Source organism: Canis aureus, chromosome 18 (genome assembly GCF_053574225.1).
Source record: "Canis aureus isolate CA01 chromosome 18, VMU_Caureus_v.1.0, whole genome shotgun sequence".
NCBI lineage: Eukaryota > Metazoa > Chordata > Mammalia > Carnivora > Canidae > Canis > Canis aureus.
In genome coordinates, this window is record NC_135628.1 from 22,840,174 (window position 1) to 22,855,848 (window position 15,675).

A 15,675-nucleotide genomic window follows, 5' to 3' on the forward strand; every position below is an offset into this window, starting at 1 on the left:
CGTTTAAAGAGTAGGATAAAAAAAAAAAAAGGGGATAGACAACATGATTTAAAAAAGAGAGAGAGACCGAGAGAGACATTGAGAAGATGAATCCAGGATGTTTAACATCCAGCTAACAGATTCTACAAAAAGTGAACAGAGAGAACATGGAGAAATCATCCAAGAAATAACAATTTCTCAGAATTGAGGGACATGAGTCTCTAGTCTGAAGAGTACACTAGTCATCAGCACAATGAATTAAAAAAAGATGTACACAAAGGAATACCATTATTAAATTTCATAATATTGAAAAACAACAAAGTGAAACAAACAAAAGACCTTGAATGTCTGTGCAAAAAAAAATAAGGTCATGTATGAAAGAACAAGGATTACAAAGGCAGTGGCATCAAAAAAAACTGGATTCAAGAGTAACCTCTTTTGAGTTTTACAATCTCGAATTTCTATTCTTGGTTAAGCAATCAATCAAATATAGGACAGAAAATATACATCTTCAAATACAAAGATAAAGAAATTATACCTCATACACCATTTCTTGTAAGGTTAACAAAAGGATATGTCCCAGCAAAACAAGGTTACTGTGAACCCAGGGGAGCAACAAAAGGAAACACTCCCATGTCAACAGCAGCACAGACAGAACAGAGAGCATCTCATCTTCGCTGAAGCAGGAAGGTCTATGGTTCTTGAGATAGAGGTCTCCAAGAAAACAAACATGACTTACTGGATGAGAGTTTGGTTTAAAAAAAAAAATTACACACATACACACATAAAATCAAGGAAAGACAGGAAGAAAAAAGGAACTCCAGCAATTGCTGAATGGAAGGAAGGAGAGGGAGAAGCTGTTTAAGAAAGTAAAATTCAATGAACTGAAACCAGACTTATTTTTATATTGGGAAGTGAGTCAGGAAGTCAAAAGATAAAGCTTATATTGGATAAAGCAAGAAATTGCAGAATGAGGACATTATTAAGAAATATGAAAGACTACCAAATAAATAGCAACAAACATGAAAAACAACTCTTTCTGGTAAGTAGGCCAAAGCAACACAGGCAGTTAATTTTTCTATTTACATAACTTTAAGAACTACTTGATTAAAATACTGTACATGTATTAAGTTGATAAAATGAGAAACAAAATACTTTAAAACACTTAAAATACTTAGGTCATAGGTTTTTACTTAACTATTTAACCAGTATTTGTCTGAATTTAGTGACTTGCAGTGCCTACAATGGAATCCAAGGCCTTACCATGAAGAGATTACAAATAACACATGGTTATTACTCCTCCAACCAAACCCTAAGAATTTTAGCAATAAGATTACTCACTGAAAATAAAACCTTGAAATACCAGATGAAAGCAGAGAAACATTAAAATTCACCTAAAAGAGATGGAGTGACATTAGGCTAAGAATTAATTCAGAATGGCTTAATGGCATTAATATACCTAAAGATATAGGTATATTAATTAAAAAGGGGCTCGGTCAGCAATAGAAACACAGAAAGGGGAGTTATAAGGGCAACGCTGGCTTGTCTCCTGCATTGTTCAGGGGAGAGAGCATGTAGATTCCCATATGCAAAGGCCCATACGTTTACAAAATAAAGACAAATGTGCTTTAGGCTTCATAACAAGTCTATGACATCATCTAACTTCTTGATGTGATCTATTCTTATCAGGTATATACTTCTGACATTATTGCTTAATTTTCCACATAAATATGCAAATATGGAAAGAATGTAAAGATCATAAAATGAATGTTTAGTTCACTTAATAGTTAGGCTTCCCATCCCTATTATTTTTGTTTTATGTCAACCTTTGTGACCTTAATTAATGCTTCAGGAAGATGAATCACTGTTGATGTGCTATCAAAAATCAGGTTTATGATCTTGTAGGACAGAGCTACAAGGGAGAATGCACAAAATTCACAAAGGGATGGCCACATTGGGGGGGGGCAGTCTGAGGATTCAGCAGGTTTCCCTCTTTTCTTTTTGCTAAAATGGGTTAAAAAATATAACTTTTCACATAAACATCAGTTGTACAAAATACAAAGTTAATAATGATTCTGCTAAAACTCCTAATACTTGCATTTAACTACCATTTCTGGATTAAAAAGTTTGGAGAAGCAACTCTCACTGGGCGACAAGCTGACAGGACTTAACTATTAACTATTTCAAGAAAGCTGTAGAGTCACTGAGTTTTTCAGGATCTTCTACTTGTTTATTTCCACTGGCATATTCAAAAATTCTTCGGGAGGGCAGCCCCAGTGGCGCAGCGGTTTAGCGCTGCCTGTGGCCTGGAGCATGATCCTGGAGACCCGGGATCAAGTCCCACATCAGGCTCGCTGCATGGAGCCCACTTCTCCCTCTGCCTGTGTCTCTGCCTCTCTCTGTGTTTCTATGAATAAAAAAAACAAAAACAAAAAACCTTCGGGAATAAAAATAATAATCTGTCCCACCCTACTCTTTGATTTCAATTAAACAGCAAAGAAAACTTACATGGCACTGTAGTTCCAAATCTAGTGGGATTCAACACTATGAACCTGTTTTTCAAGCTTCTTCGTCCCACACCTTGAGCGCCTATCAATACTAATGTCTTTCTCTGGAAGGGAGGCATTTTGGCTACCTCCTCATATATCTGGATTTCATGACGATCAAATTCTAAATATAAAAGTAAATGGAAAATCATCATATTCAGTTATCTTTCAGATGGATGAAAAACTTCTGCAATTCTGTTCAATAAGGGCTTAGTTGTTGGATAGGTAAATATCACTTGAATTATACTCACTAGAGATTTGTTTTCATAAATTCATTTTTAAAATAGTTTTAAAAATCATTTTTATATTGGTAAAGTACAATAAACTATTTTATATCTTGATTTAAACATCTGCTTCCATCTATTTGCTCTCAAAAATTTGTCTAAGCTAGAAAATACCTGTGCTTTACCTTCATCACATATTCTATCCACTTAAACCTTATCAATTCATCACTAGAAATAATTCCTTTAATATATATATAATCAAATTACAAATTAGCTTATGTAATTTGTTCAGCCAACTAGTGTATATCAGATATAAAAGATGGCAGTACACCTAGTGTGGCTGCTTCAGTAAGTCCTATAGAATGAGTATGCCCATCCAATAATATAAATGAATAAATACTGCATGCTGAGTCAGCAAATACCAGTTTGATTAAATAAATGCATTCGAACATGCTGACAACTAAATTTTAAGATTCTGAATTTATATATAAAATGTTGGAGCCAAACTATTTTGTCAAAACACATTCCAAAATTAAATCTTAGTGAGCAAGTTTTCTATTTTGCAAGAAAGCTGTAAGGATATATATCCTTCATATATAATGAATAATAAGGCCAGAGTGGGTTTGAAATAGTATATTACCTGTTATTAGTTATAACTCTCAATCTGCAGTAATAACACTTCCTCCTTAGGTGATTATCTTAATAGTAACTCTTTCTTTGCATAATTTCTCCACAGAAGATTACAACAACATTAAGGGAAAGTCTATTTTCCCCTTATTTTATTATTATTATTTCCATTATAGTGTGCTATTTAGTTTTATTACAAGTGTAGAGGCAGCTCTAAAGTCTATAAAGTATATTAAAATTGTCAATTCCTTTCAGAAGGCTTTCTCATTCAAAGAGCTGCATTTCGTGCCTGTCAGCCTCTAGAACTGAAAAGAATAACTATGGTAGTTGTCATATTTACCTTTTTTTTAGTCTAAAAGATTTAAGAGAGAATCCTACTAGATCAGATTAAGATTTGTTTGGTCCAGTGTTATTTTCCCAAAACTATCATGGACAATGTTAAGGCAAGATATAGCTGCTCTTAATCATCTCTTTTAGTATCTTCATCAAGGCATTTCTTTAGAAATGATATATAAATTACCATCAAGGTTCTATGAAATAAATAGTATTAATAATACTGTTCCTTCATTAATACAAGCATAAATCGTAACCAATTCATTTTATTGTAAACTATACCTAAAAACAAAACAAAACAAAACAAAACAAAAAACCCACAAACCACTCTGGTGACAGTACAAGTATATACAGTATCAAGATTTAAATAATGTCTTCATATTATATTGTACTGTGTTTTCAAGTGACATCCCCTTACAGTTGGGTATTAATCTGAATTACTTTCATTTAAAATTATATATTCAGAGTTTATGCCACATTAATCAATGATTAAAGCTATCTCACTTAGACTTTTCGAAAAGGTATTTAAAACATACCTGCATTTCTGGTTGTGAGATACATCATCTTTTTCTTTTTTTTGCTACTTATGGTTCCACAAAAAGGTCCTGAAGGGTGACAAGACAAATATAACTTAAAACAGTATGTCAGAATATAATAAAACTGCCCTGTGGTATTCTATAGGGGTGGGAGAATTACCTTTCTAGTGTTGTGTCCTACAGAGCAGAAGGGGGCAGAAGTGAGTTGAGCCACTAATTTTGATAACTATACCAGCAGGTGGCAGAGAGGGATCAAAAAGTTTACTTTTGAGAGAGATACAACAAAGTAGATGGGATGGATTAGATACATTTTAAATAAATTTATTTGCTGATTCAGATGAAAAGAGGAAAAGAAAGGTGATCACAAAGGACTACTTGTTACACATTGTTTTGAGCTCATCACCTGAATTGTCCCAGTCTCTTCTAACAAATGCCTTTCTCTTCTCTTCCAGGAACTGGCTTGGAATGAGACCAGCGCTTCCTCCCTCTTTTACATGGCTAGCCTAGAATCAAATTAATGAATTGTATATCTCAGTGACCAAACCTTGAGACCATATTCTAATAAGTAGGACAAGTAATAGTAAAAATATACTGCATTTGCTCTTCAAAACTGACCCTGAGATTTAAATCCATGGCATTGTCAGTTAACGATACTTAAACATTTTAGTGCTAAGGAATCAACTGGCACCTGCTCAATCTGCCATTTGGTGTCGAAATTCTGGGACCAAAATGCAAAAGTTTAAAGGAAGGATCTTTACATTACTACAACTTTTTATTTATAATGCTAAATTAGTCAGCAAATGAAAAGGAATAATAATTTTTATGTGTTAAAAGGATGTTTCATTAGCACCATTAGTAAGGTATTTACTATCAACCTTAGGCCTACTAGAGAGACAGAATCTGAATATCCTAAGTTTAAAATAGGTAAAATTACATCTACTGTCAAGCAAATGAATTTTGAAATCCAAAAATGTGCTGTTTTAAAATAGTGGCTAAAGAACTGGCTACTAATGGCTTATATTCCACAAAGTTAGGGTCTTTTATCTTTACAACTTGCATTGAAAAATCTGGTATCATTTTTAGCCATTAGAATCCTAAAAAACAGAATTAAAGTAACAGATCACTAAATGCAGGAAAAGACTGAAATAATGGTGATAGGATGAAAAACAGAACTAAGAGATAACATTCACAGAAAGGAGTAAAAGAGAAAAATCTCCTGGAAAAGTTGAATAAAGGAAACAGCCACAGAAAAAGTTTTTTGAGGAGAGTTCTAAGAAATTCAGTGGAAACCTCTAGAGATCATGGATTCTGTTTAATTTACCTATTTTTTGTTCTCTCACTGCAAAATGCACTTGTACATAATAATATCTTAATTTAAATTTAAGGACACATTAGTGGGATTGTTCTCATTCTTGTCATTCATTCCTCCTTAGAAGTCAATATAACTTTACAGAGCTAACGTGAGTTACTAATACTTCCATTTAATTTAGAGTTAGGGCTAGGTTCTGGGTCCTTTCTTCTTACACCTTGCTTTTAAATGAGAATCTCACTTGTTCTGACAGTTTAAGGGATTTTAGACTTTGATTTGTCAGTTACTCTAGCTCTGAATACTGTGGGTATTAGCCAGTGTAAACAATTACAAAAACAGATTTAATTCTGCTGTTAGAGATTCCTGAAAGCTGTACTAAGGGCAAAGTAAACAGAACATGATTGCAGAGATCTTTAGAAAATGAAGTGGAGGAAAATACAGTGATAACATATATTCCTTTCCATATACACAGATTTCAATCCAAGACCAACTAACACTAATCATAAAGCAAACCTTCATTTCTCAGTAACTGAGAAGAGGTGGGGAAACAGACTTAAGAGCCTAATAAAGTATTTTTTATTTGCCATGAATGTATATAGAGGGAGCAGTATAGAGACACTACTATACACATAATAAAAGACTTCTAGATTAAACAAACAACAACAAACACTGAGAAGGGATGACCCCAAGTGCATTGTTCTTGCCCAATGCCATATTTGACCGCAATCACTCATGTGAAGAACCAACTGTTCTAATCCAATCCAACAGAATACCTCCACAGGCTAGTTAATTCTGCATTAACAGCTACTCACAAATTCCCTCTCAATTTGCTCTTCTGTCCACAAAATTAGCAGCCATGAAGCAGGAGCTGTTCATGCAGGAAAAATGATTTAAACAAATGCTAATACCTTCTTTCTGAGTATTCAGATATTGGCCAGATCTAAGATTGAAAATAAAAAAGCAGCTGAGGAAATTATGAGAAGCATACTAACCTGCCACCAGTTTGGATCTTCTCTGTTTACAATTTGAAGAATTTCTCCTTTTGAAAACTTCAATCCTGCTTCTTTACAGGGTATCAGGTTATCATTGTATGGATTATAATCAAAATGACATTTCACAAACACCTAAAACACACAGCACAATTTAAAGTAGTAGAGATGTATCATTTGTCACTAGATTTTTGAAATCTTTTTCAAATCACTATTATTTAATTGTAATTGACAATTTACTTAGTAAGGAACTTATTCTACTCAAATAAAAATCAATGATTAGACATTAATAATTTGACATTAGAAAAGAAGATATAAATATTAGTACAACTAAAATTTTGTTTCCTTTTTAATGTCTAATCTTAAATCAACAATCATTTCACTCTATCATTCTGACACTTTCTCCAAATCTTTTCACGATTTTCCAACTAACGTTGTGTAATATCTATGCAATTAAATGCCACTTTCTGATTAACCCCCAGAAACAATATATGCAGCTGATTTAAGGCATATATTTCAGATATAATAGGACTTTTTTTTTTTTTTTTTTTTACTTTTTGAAAGAGCCCTAAGACCAAAATTTAACAATGAAAGTTCATGTTGAGGTCAGACCTGAAATATATTTAGTAACTTAAAAAAAATTAAAAACCCAAATTTCATCACTAGTAATATATTTTTTTATGATCACACAGATTCACAGTGGCCAAAGCTAGTGTGGTAAATACTTTTTTGAAATCATCCTGCTCTGACTTAAATAATTAGCATTAAATTAATTGTAAGAAAAACACTGAAAAGGCCTTGGAACTAATTCTCAATTTAAATTCACTAAACTATACAAATTTCTTTTAAATACATTTTAATAATAAAAGTATGCCAGTTACCACTATTAGCTCCAATAACTGGAATATTTTGCTAATTCACTTTAAATTCTAATAAGTTACGCATTTTCAGTATTTGATGGCAAGTTCAGATTACTTCCTTAAAGCTTTTTTCATGCATATTTATAAGAATTCAAATTTTATCTACTGAAGAATTAACTTGGCATTAATCAGCAGGTAAACTTTAACAAGCAGAAGAGCACAAAATTAGTCAAAATAGCATTGTTATTATATTTCTGTAAATGTAACCAAACAATATATTCAAGTAACACAAGCAGATACATTATATTATTAGTGTGGTACAATGTAATGTGATGGATGCATATTAAGACAATTTTAAAGTAACTAAGTTTGGAAATATGTGACAGAATTTTAGTTATTTACAATTAGATGATTGTGGTAGAAAGCATTCAGAACATTTTCAGTAACTCTGGAAAGACTAATTATTTAAAAAATCAGTAAGCTAATAATTTTTTTGATATACAATTTTAGATATATCTAAAAAAGCAAGCATACAAGCAATATTAAGGTTGCTAAAATGTGACAACTGGCTAACTGGACAATAGCATGCAGCTCAATGTTTTGGCAATGGAAAAAAAAAAACCCAAATTATTAAGTTTATTTAATCAAGGTAAATTTAGTTGGCTGATAAGACAGAAAAACGGAATACCAGAGAATGTCCTGGAATGACATCATACCTGACGGACGTGTGCTGGATGCCTCTCCATACTGATGCAACTCTAAAAATATATTTTTCATTGCATAAATAAAGCCAGACTTTTAAACTGACAATAAATTAACAAAATATAAACAAACTACTGGCCCATTTTGTTACTTCACTCATTTGGTAAAGTAACTACTCCCCTCATTAATTGTCCATAGGGTATAACACCTGAAAATTATAAATAATAGAAGCAAAAAGGTAGAGGTGTTTGAGATGAGGCAGAGAAAAAGGATGGGTATGCAAAATTGTAAAAATACTTGAAACTCCTTACTACTCAAGAAAGCTGCATCAAATGAATAGTAAGAGCATCCTGTCATCTAACTAGGAATGTGTTTATCATTCTTATCTGTGGGACAACATACATCTTGTTTTTTTTTTTTTTTTTTCAACATACATCTTGTAACCGTAAGTTCTGATTTTCTGAGATAGTCTAAATTTCAAATATTTATTCCCTTACTCCCATTAAATTATTCTGGAAATGTCATTATTTGTGGAATACACCTCTCAAATATAAAGGATTTCTAGAGGAACAGTTCTTATTATTTCATTTATTAAACTAATTTTAGAACATTATTCTCATACTTGAAAACTCAGATTAGCCTGGTATTACTTTGACTTTTAAAAATCTGTCTGGAAAAAAATAAAATAAATAAAATAAAATATAAAATAAAGTATAAAATAAAATAAAAAAATAAATAAAATAAAATAAAATAAAATAAAATAAAATAAAATAAAATAAAATCTGTCTGGAAAATAAATTAACACAACCTTTGCTCTCAAGATTTTATAATGACCTTAAAATCATTAGAGATTTGACCAGATTTAGTATAATTATATTCTATCAAGTATATTGTAAAGTGTTTTACTAATAGACTATGGATGTTAACGGTTCATTCATTATTAAGAAGTTACTAAACATAATTTACTAAAATTTTTCAATCTTATATTCTTATCACTAAAGAAAAAACTGACCAACCAATAATCTAAAGTAGATTGAACAGAGAATGGGAAGTACAAATGGCTTTTTAAAAATTTTTTATTTTTTGGGGATCCCTGGGTGGCGCAGCGGTTTGGCGCCTGCCTTTGGCCCAGGGCACGATCCTGGAGATCTGGGATCGAATCCCACGTCGGGCTCCCGGTGCATGGAGCCTGCTTCTCCCTCTGCCCGTGTCTCTGCCTCTCTCTCTCTCTCTGTGACTATCATAAATAAAAATTTAAAAAAATTTAAAAATTTTTTATTTTTTAAGATTTTATTTATTTATTCATGAGAGACACGGGGGTAGAGAGAGAGAGAGAGAGGCAGAGACATAGGTAGAGGGAGGAGCAGGCTCCATGTAGGGAGCCCGATGTGGGACTCGATCCTGGGACTCCAAGATCATGCCCCGGGCCGAAGGCAGGTGTTAAACCACTGAGCCACCCAGAGATCACCACAAATGACTTTTAAACACAAAAGGTATTCAACATGACTCAGAATAGAAATATAAATTAAAACTATATGATGATAATATCTTCTTCCCGTCAGATTAGCAGAAATCCAAATATCTGAAAACATTCTATAGACAGGACTATGGGCCAATAGGCTTTTTTCTAATAGGTTGGTGGAGGATCTGGTTCAGTTCCCCTGGGAGAACAATTTGACAATAGCTATCAAAATTACAAATGCAAAAATCTCACCTAGTAATCCACCTCCGGTAGTGTATTAAATAGCAATGTTACTCAGACATATGCAAAATGACTTACGTACAAGAGTATTAACTACTAAAGTATTCCTGGTAGAAAAGGATTGGATGCAACCTAATTGTTCAATAATATGGAACTGGTTAAATAAATGATGATAAATCTATGTGATATAATACTATGCAGCCATTAAAAAGGATGGGGAGGCAGTGATGTGTCAAGAGGCAGTCTATGTACCAATAAGGAAAGATCCTAAAGATACAGGGTTAAGTGGAAAAAAAAAAAAAAAGTGTATATACTATGTAACCTTTTCATTGAAAAGGAGGTGGAAATGGATTAATATATAATTTTTGCTTACTTGCATATGAATAAAGAAACTTTAGAAAGATAAACTAATAGCATGATTTCTTATGAGGAATGAGGACTAGGTTTTAGTGGATTAGGAGAGAGATTTCAATTGAATACCTATTTATAGTTCTTGAATTTTCAACCATGGGAATGATTCACCTGTTTAAAAATTAAATTTAAAAATTTTATGGTATCTTAAAAATAAGATAAAATGACTCATGCTTCTCACTAAGTTGAACTAATAAAGGACCCTCCAACCTGAAACAATTAAAATATTGGACAAAACTTTACTAAACATTTTTTTAAGACATCAGACAATGAAGTCCGTGATCTCTAAAAAATGGAAATAAACAGCATGAACTTTTCAGTTGCCCCTGCTAACTGCACAGAACAAGTTCCCAGGTTGCAACTCAGGAAGGAAGGATCTCGGTAGAGCCTGGTGGTCTCCAAGTTGAGGAGATGAGCTGGGTGAGCAGAGAAATCAAGGTGGTTGCAGCATACAAAATAGAGTAGTCAGTGAGGAAAAGGTTGCACACTCAAGAACTTCCGAGCACTCCCCTCCAGTCTTCAGCAGAATATTGATCAGTGCGTGGATATGAGGAAACTATTCAGTAAGGTAAAGAACCAGCATGGTAAGGAGCAATATCATCAGGTCATACAGGGTGAGAAAAATTTCTTTTCTTATCAAAGTGAGTAGAAAAATCTCAATTCATGAGGCACTGAGTAGTCAAAAGGATTATGCCCCAAACTTAATCCTGCTCTGGTTGCACCTAACAAAGCTTAAAAAGCAAGATCTGAAAGGATCAAACTGCTCCCAGTTAACCTAAGTATCCTAGAACAAAGTTTAAGAATTTTCTGAGTACAAAAATATCCAGCATTCAACAAGGTAAAATTCATGATGTCTAACAGCCAATCAAAAATAACCAGGTACGCAAATAAGCAGAGAAAAATCAATTAAGTGTGATCCAGAAATGATAAACATGATTGAATTAGTAGATAAAAACAATAAAAACATTAAAATAGTTATTTTAACTTTACATATTTTGTTTTGTTTTGTTTTGTTTTTTACATATTGTATTCTTATGTTCAGGAAGCTAGAGGAAGGACTAGCCATGTTATGTAGAAACACGACAGATATAAAAAAGACTCATTTAGATTTCTGGAGATGAAAACCAAACTATATGAGATGAAAAAGTACACCACAAATGATTAAGAGATGACACAGTGAAGGAAACAGATAAGTAAACTTGAAGATAAAGCATTAAAAGATTAAAAAAACAGGGGGCAGCCTGGGTGGCTCAGTGGTTTAGCGCCGCCTTCAGCCTAGGGTGTGATCCTGGAGACCCGGGATCAAGTCCCATGTTGGGCTCCCTGCATGGAGCCTGCTTCTCCCTCTGCCTGTGTCTGTGCCTCTCATGAATAAATAAATAAAATCTTAAAAAAAAAAAAAAAGATAGAAAAAGTGAAGTAAAAAGACTGAAATAAATGAAGAGTATCACTGAGCAATGGAACAACTTCAAAGAGCCTAATATATGTGGAAGTGATGTCACCAAAGGACAGAAGAAATGGGCAAAGAAAAATAATCTGAAGAGGTATTAGTCAAAATGCTTCCAAATTTGAGGAAAGAAAGAGTCTTTTCAACAAATGGAGCTGCTGGAAAACTGGATATCTATATGCAACCCCCACTCACCCATATCTTATACAAAAATTCATATCCATTTAGTGTACATCTAGAGATAGATGTAAAGCATAAGACTATACAACTGTTAGAAAAAATACCAAAAAAAATCTTTATGACCTTAGGTTTATACAAAAATATTTTACACGGAATATAAGCATTATCTGTAAAAGAAAAACATAGAAAAACTGGACTTCATCAAAATTAAGAACTTCTGCTCTTTGTATTACACTGTTAAGAGAATGAAAAGGCAAGCCTTTTCACTGTGAGAAAATCCTTATAAGTCATAATTCTGATAAAAATACCCAATATTCAAAATAAAGAACTCTGAAAACTAAATTAAAAAACAAACAATAAAAAATGGATAAGATTTGAAGACAATCACCAAAACAAACATAAAAAAAAAAAACACATAGAAAAGATGCTCAATATTAAATAGTCATCAGGAAAATGCAAATTAGAATCATACTGAGGGCAGCCCCAGTGGTTTAGCGCTACCTGCTAAATCAGAGCACCCAGGGGGTGATTCTGGAGACCCGGGATCGAGTCCCACGTCAGGCTCCCTGCATGGAACCTGCTTCTCCCTCTGTTTCTCCCTCTGCCTCTCTCTGTCTCTCATGAATAAATAAATAAAATCTTAAAAAAAAAATCATACGGAGATACCACTATACAACTACATAGGTGTCTAAATTTATAAGGACTCACCATAACAAATGTTGGTGAAGATGTACAGTAATTGAAACTCTCATAAAATGATGCTGGGAATGTATACTGGTACGACCACTTCTGAAAACAGTTTAGACACTTCTCTGAAAGTTCAATATATACCCACCATGACCCAATCCTTCAATTCCTAGGTGTTCACCCAAGAGACTTACATGTAATGTCCACAGCATCTTTATTATACAGCCCCAAATTGGAAACAACAAAAATGTTCAGCAGCCAATTAATGAATAAACTGTGGTATAGCCAAGCAATGGAATACTACTCATCAACAGAAAGGAATCAACTACTAATACACATAAAAAGATGGATGAATCCCAAAAGAATTATGCTGAGTGAAAGACAACAGATTTAAACCCAAAAAACAGCAAAGAAGATTCATGTTGTATGCTTCCATTTATATAAAAATAAGGAAAAATGTAAACTAAACTATAGTGACAGAAAACAGAGCAGTGCTTGCCTGGAATGCAGGGGGAGGTGGGAGGGAGCATGGAGGAAGTACTATAAATGGATACAAAGAAACTCTGGAGTGCTAGATATATATATCCTGTCTTGATTATGTTGATGGTTTCACTTTAAATATAAACTTTATCTCAAAGATATTTTTAAGTAAAAATAAAAATTTTAATAGTACTGAAAAAATAAAATATTTCACAGGACTATGCTGGACCTATGCAAATGACAATAATTAGTAGAAGAAAAGAAATTAAATGGATGAAATGGCTGTAGAAATAGCTCTACCATGACCCTTATGCTAAATTAGAATGTGGCTGTTAATTTGGGAATATGTTATCTTAACATAGTGCAAGTGCTCCTTACATATCCCCAGTCTCAACACATATTTTCAGGCCCATTTGAATTTGCAATTAGAACAAGTGACAAGGTGGTGAATGCAGTGATCTTAGTTGCTACAAAGTTCACTATGACAATAGCAGAGATGATTAAGGATGAATGTTATTTTTCGAAAGATTTTCAAAGTATATGAACTCAGCCTACTCAGTTAAATGCAGCCACACACACATTTTCAATTAGCAGGGAGACTAGATTATATGTTTGCTTAAAAAAGCTTTGAGGGACAATGCACACTCCTATATGGTAAATCTCCATCTGCAGGCCACAAATTTAAGCTTCTGTCAAAAAATTAACTTAAAAAATCTATTATCCTAGACTGTTCAGAATTATACTCCTGTTCTTAATTTATATCACATTTGAATAATTTGTTCATGCAAAGCCTACTTTTACTTATTCCTTTTAATAATGTGGTAAACAGCCAAAAACTTGCACCCAAAACAGAAGCTAGAACCTTAAGTGGTCTTCCTGCTCTCATTTCATTCCATCCCATCACCCTGGCTTCCCCAGCTAAAGTAACCTTTACCTGAATTTTGTGTTCATGAATTCCTTGCTTTCCTTTCATACAGTTTTACCATTGTCCAAATATATACATTCTTTTAAAGTATGCATTTAGTTATTTTAAACATAAAAAAATGTTATCACACTATAGCATATAATCTTTTGGGATTTATATGCTTGTTAATATGTTTCCAGTTGTACATATATACAAACTGCTCTAGGAAATGACTGTTTTGGTATATGTGAACACTCAATTGTGATAATGCTAAACTCCCCCCACCCCACCCATCCTGCAGTTATACGAATTTACACACCACCAGCAATGTAGATAGAAATTGTACAGTCACACGCACACTTTTTGCCAACTGAATGTTATAAAATGGTATTTCACAGTGTGATTTTTAATATTGCTTCATAGGTTCACTGATTGTGTCTTTTACTTGATTTGTGTATGTAAAGTGAAACAGGAACACAACTCCATATGCTATCCCTGTTAATAACCAGTTTCATTCACTGAATAGTCTCTCCCCTTCTCACTAAAAGATATATCATCTTATCAAAGTAGTACATGTGTTAGCTCTCTTTCTGAACTCTCTATTGCATTTGTCATTCTATTTGCTGCTATGCCATTACCATGATGGTATCTTAACTCTCCTACAGATTAGTAATGCCCCAGTCCCGCTTTTCTACCTCAAAAGTGTCTTTACTACTCATCATATACTATGAAAAACTTTATTGGAATTTCATTGAATCTAAAAGTCAATTTGAGGAAAATGCACACCTTCACAACATTGTCTTCTTATCCATGAAAATGATATATCTGCTATTTAGATCTTCATTGTAATATGTGTGTGTAGAGGCCTTGAATATTTTTGTTAGATTTATTCCTACACATCAATGTAACATTCCCTGACTTTATTGTAAATGATGTTTGTCTTAGTTACCTATCTTGATGTTTGTTGATGACATACAAAAATGAAACTGATTTTTGTATATTAATCTTATTTGTAAATATCTTGCTCAACTCTTATTTCTAATACTTTATATTAGAGGCATACTTTATGTCTTAGGGGCATTCTATGCAAAAAAATATTTATTATTTGAAAATAGTAATTTTTGATTTCTCCTTTCCAAACTTTGCTTCTATAATTTGTCTATTTGTGCTTATGAAACTTCCAATAAAATATTAAATAGAAATGGTGTTAATTAACATCCTTCTCTAGTTTTATTTTTTGTAATGAGGCAATAGTTTGCCCAGGACAGTCATTGTTTATGCCTATCGTTCCAATATAATTAGTAATCATTTCCTCATTTGCTTTAGAAAATGACCCAATTTAGATGTTTTGGCTCACTTTGGAAGCCTTCATATTGTAGTCTCTTTTCTTTTTTATGATAGATAGGCTTAAGAACTGCCTCAGGCTTGGATGACTTCTAACCCATTTAAATCTTTTCTCCCAGTTCCAAAGGCTAAATAAAAGAGTTTGAGAAGGCATGGGATGGGAATAAATTTAAGCCTGACAGGACTAAAGACCCTTGCATTTCACTGTTCAGTCCAGTTCACCAGGTACAGAATCTACAAAGGAATTTGAGTCAAAGTGTTAACATGTAACATGTTAATATAAAAATTTTAAAAGCCTTGGTAAACTGGTAAAAAATTCTGGTTTAAACTACAGGGATAAAAATCTTCCTAATTATCACAACACACACACACACACACACACACACACACACACACACACAAATCTTAGGTTTTA

At 33.1% G+C, this 15,675-nt stretch overlaps 1 protein-coding gene across 7 annotated transcripts in view; it reads right to left on the bottom strand.

Moving 5' to 3' along the window:
* The window catches only part of PALS2 (protein associated with LIN7 2, MAGUK p55 family member), a 110,145-nt gene that overhangs the window by 20,335 nt on the left and 74,135 nt on the right, over positions 1–15,675 (bottom strand). For 6 of the 7 annotated variants that reach the window (XM_077856495.1, XM_077856496.1, XM_077856498.1 and 3 more), the window contains exons 6-10: positions 8,120–8,161; positions 6,547–6,678; positions 4,649–4,748; positions 4,246–4,314; positions 2,488–2,649 (exon numbers count right to left, since the gene is read on the bottom strand). In XM_077856495.1, the coding sequence (XP_077712621.1) occupies positions 2,488–2,649; positions 4,246–4,314; positions 4,649–4,748; positions 6,547–6,678; positions 8,120–8,161 (505 nt within the window). The remainder of the gene's footprint in view (positions 1–2,487; positions 2,650–4,245; positions 4,315–4,648; positions 4,749–6,546; positions 6,679–8,119; positions 8,162–15,675) is intronic. The other variant, XM_077856499.1, reaches the window with a different exon arrangement.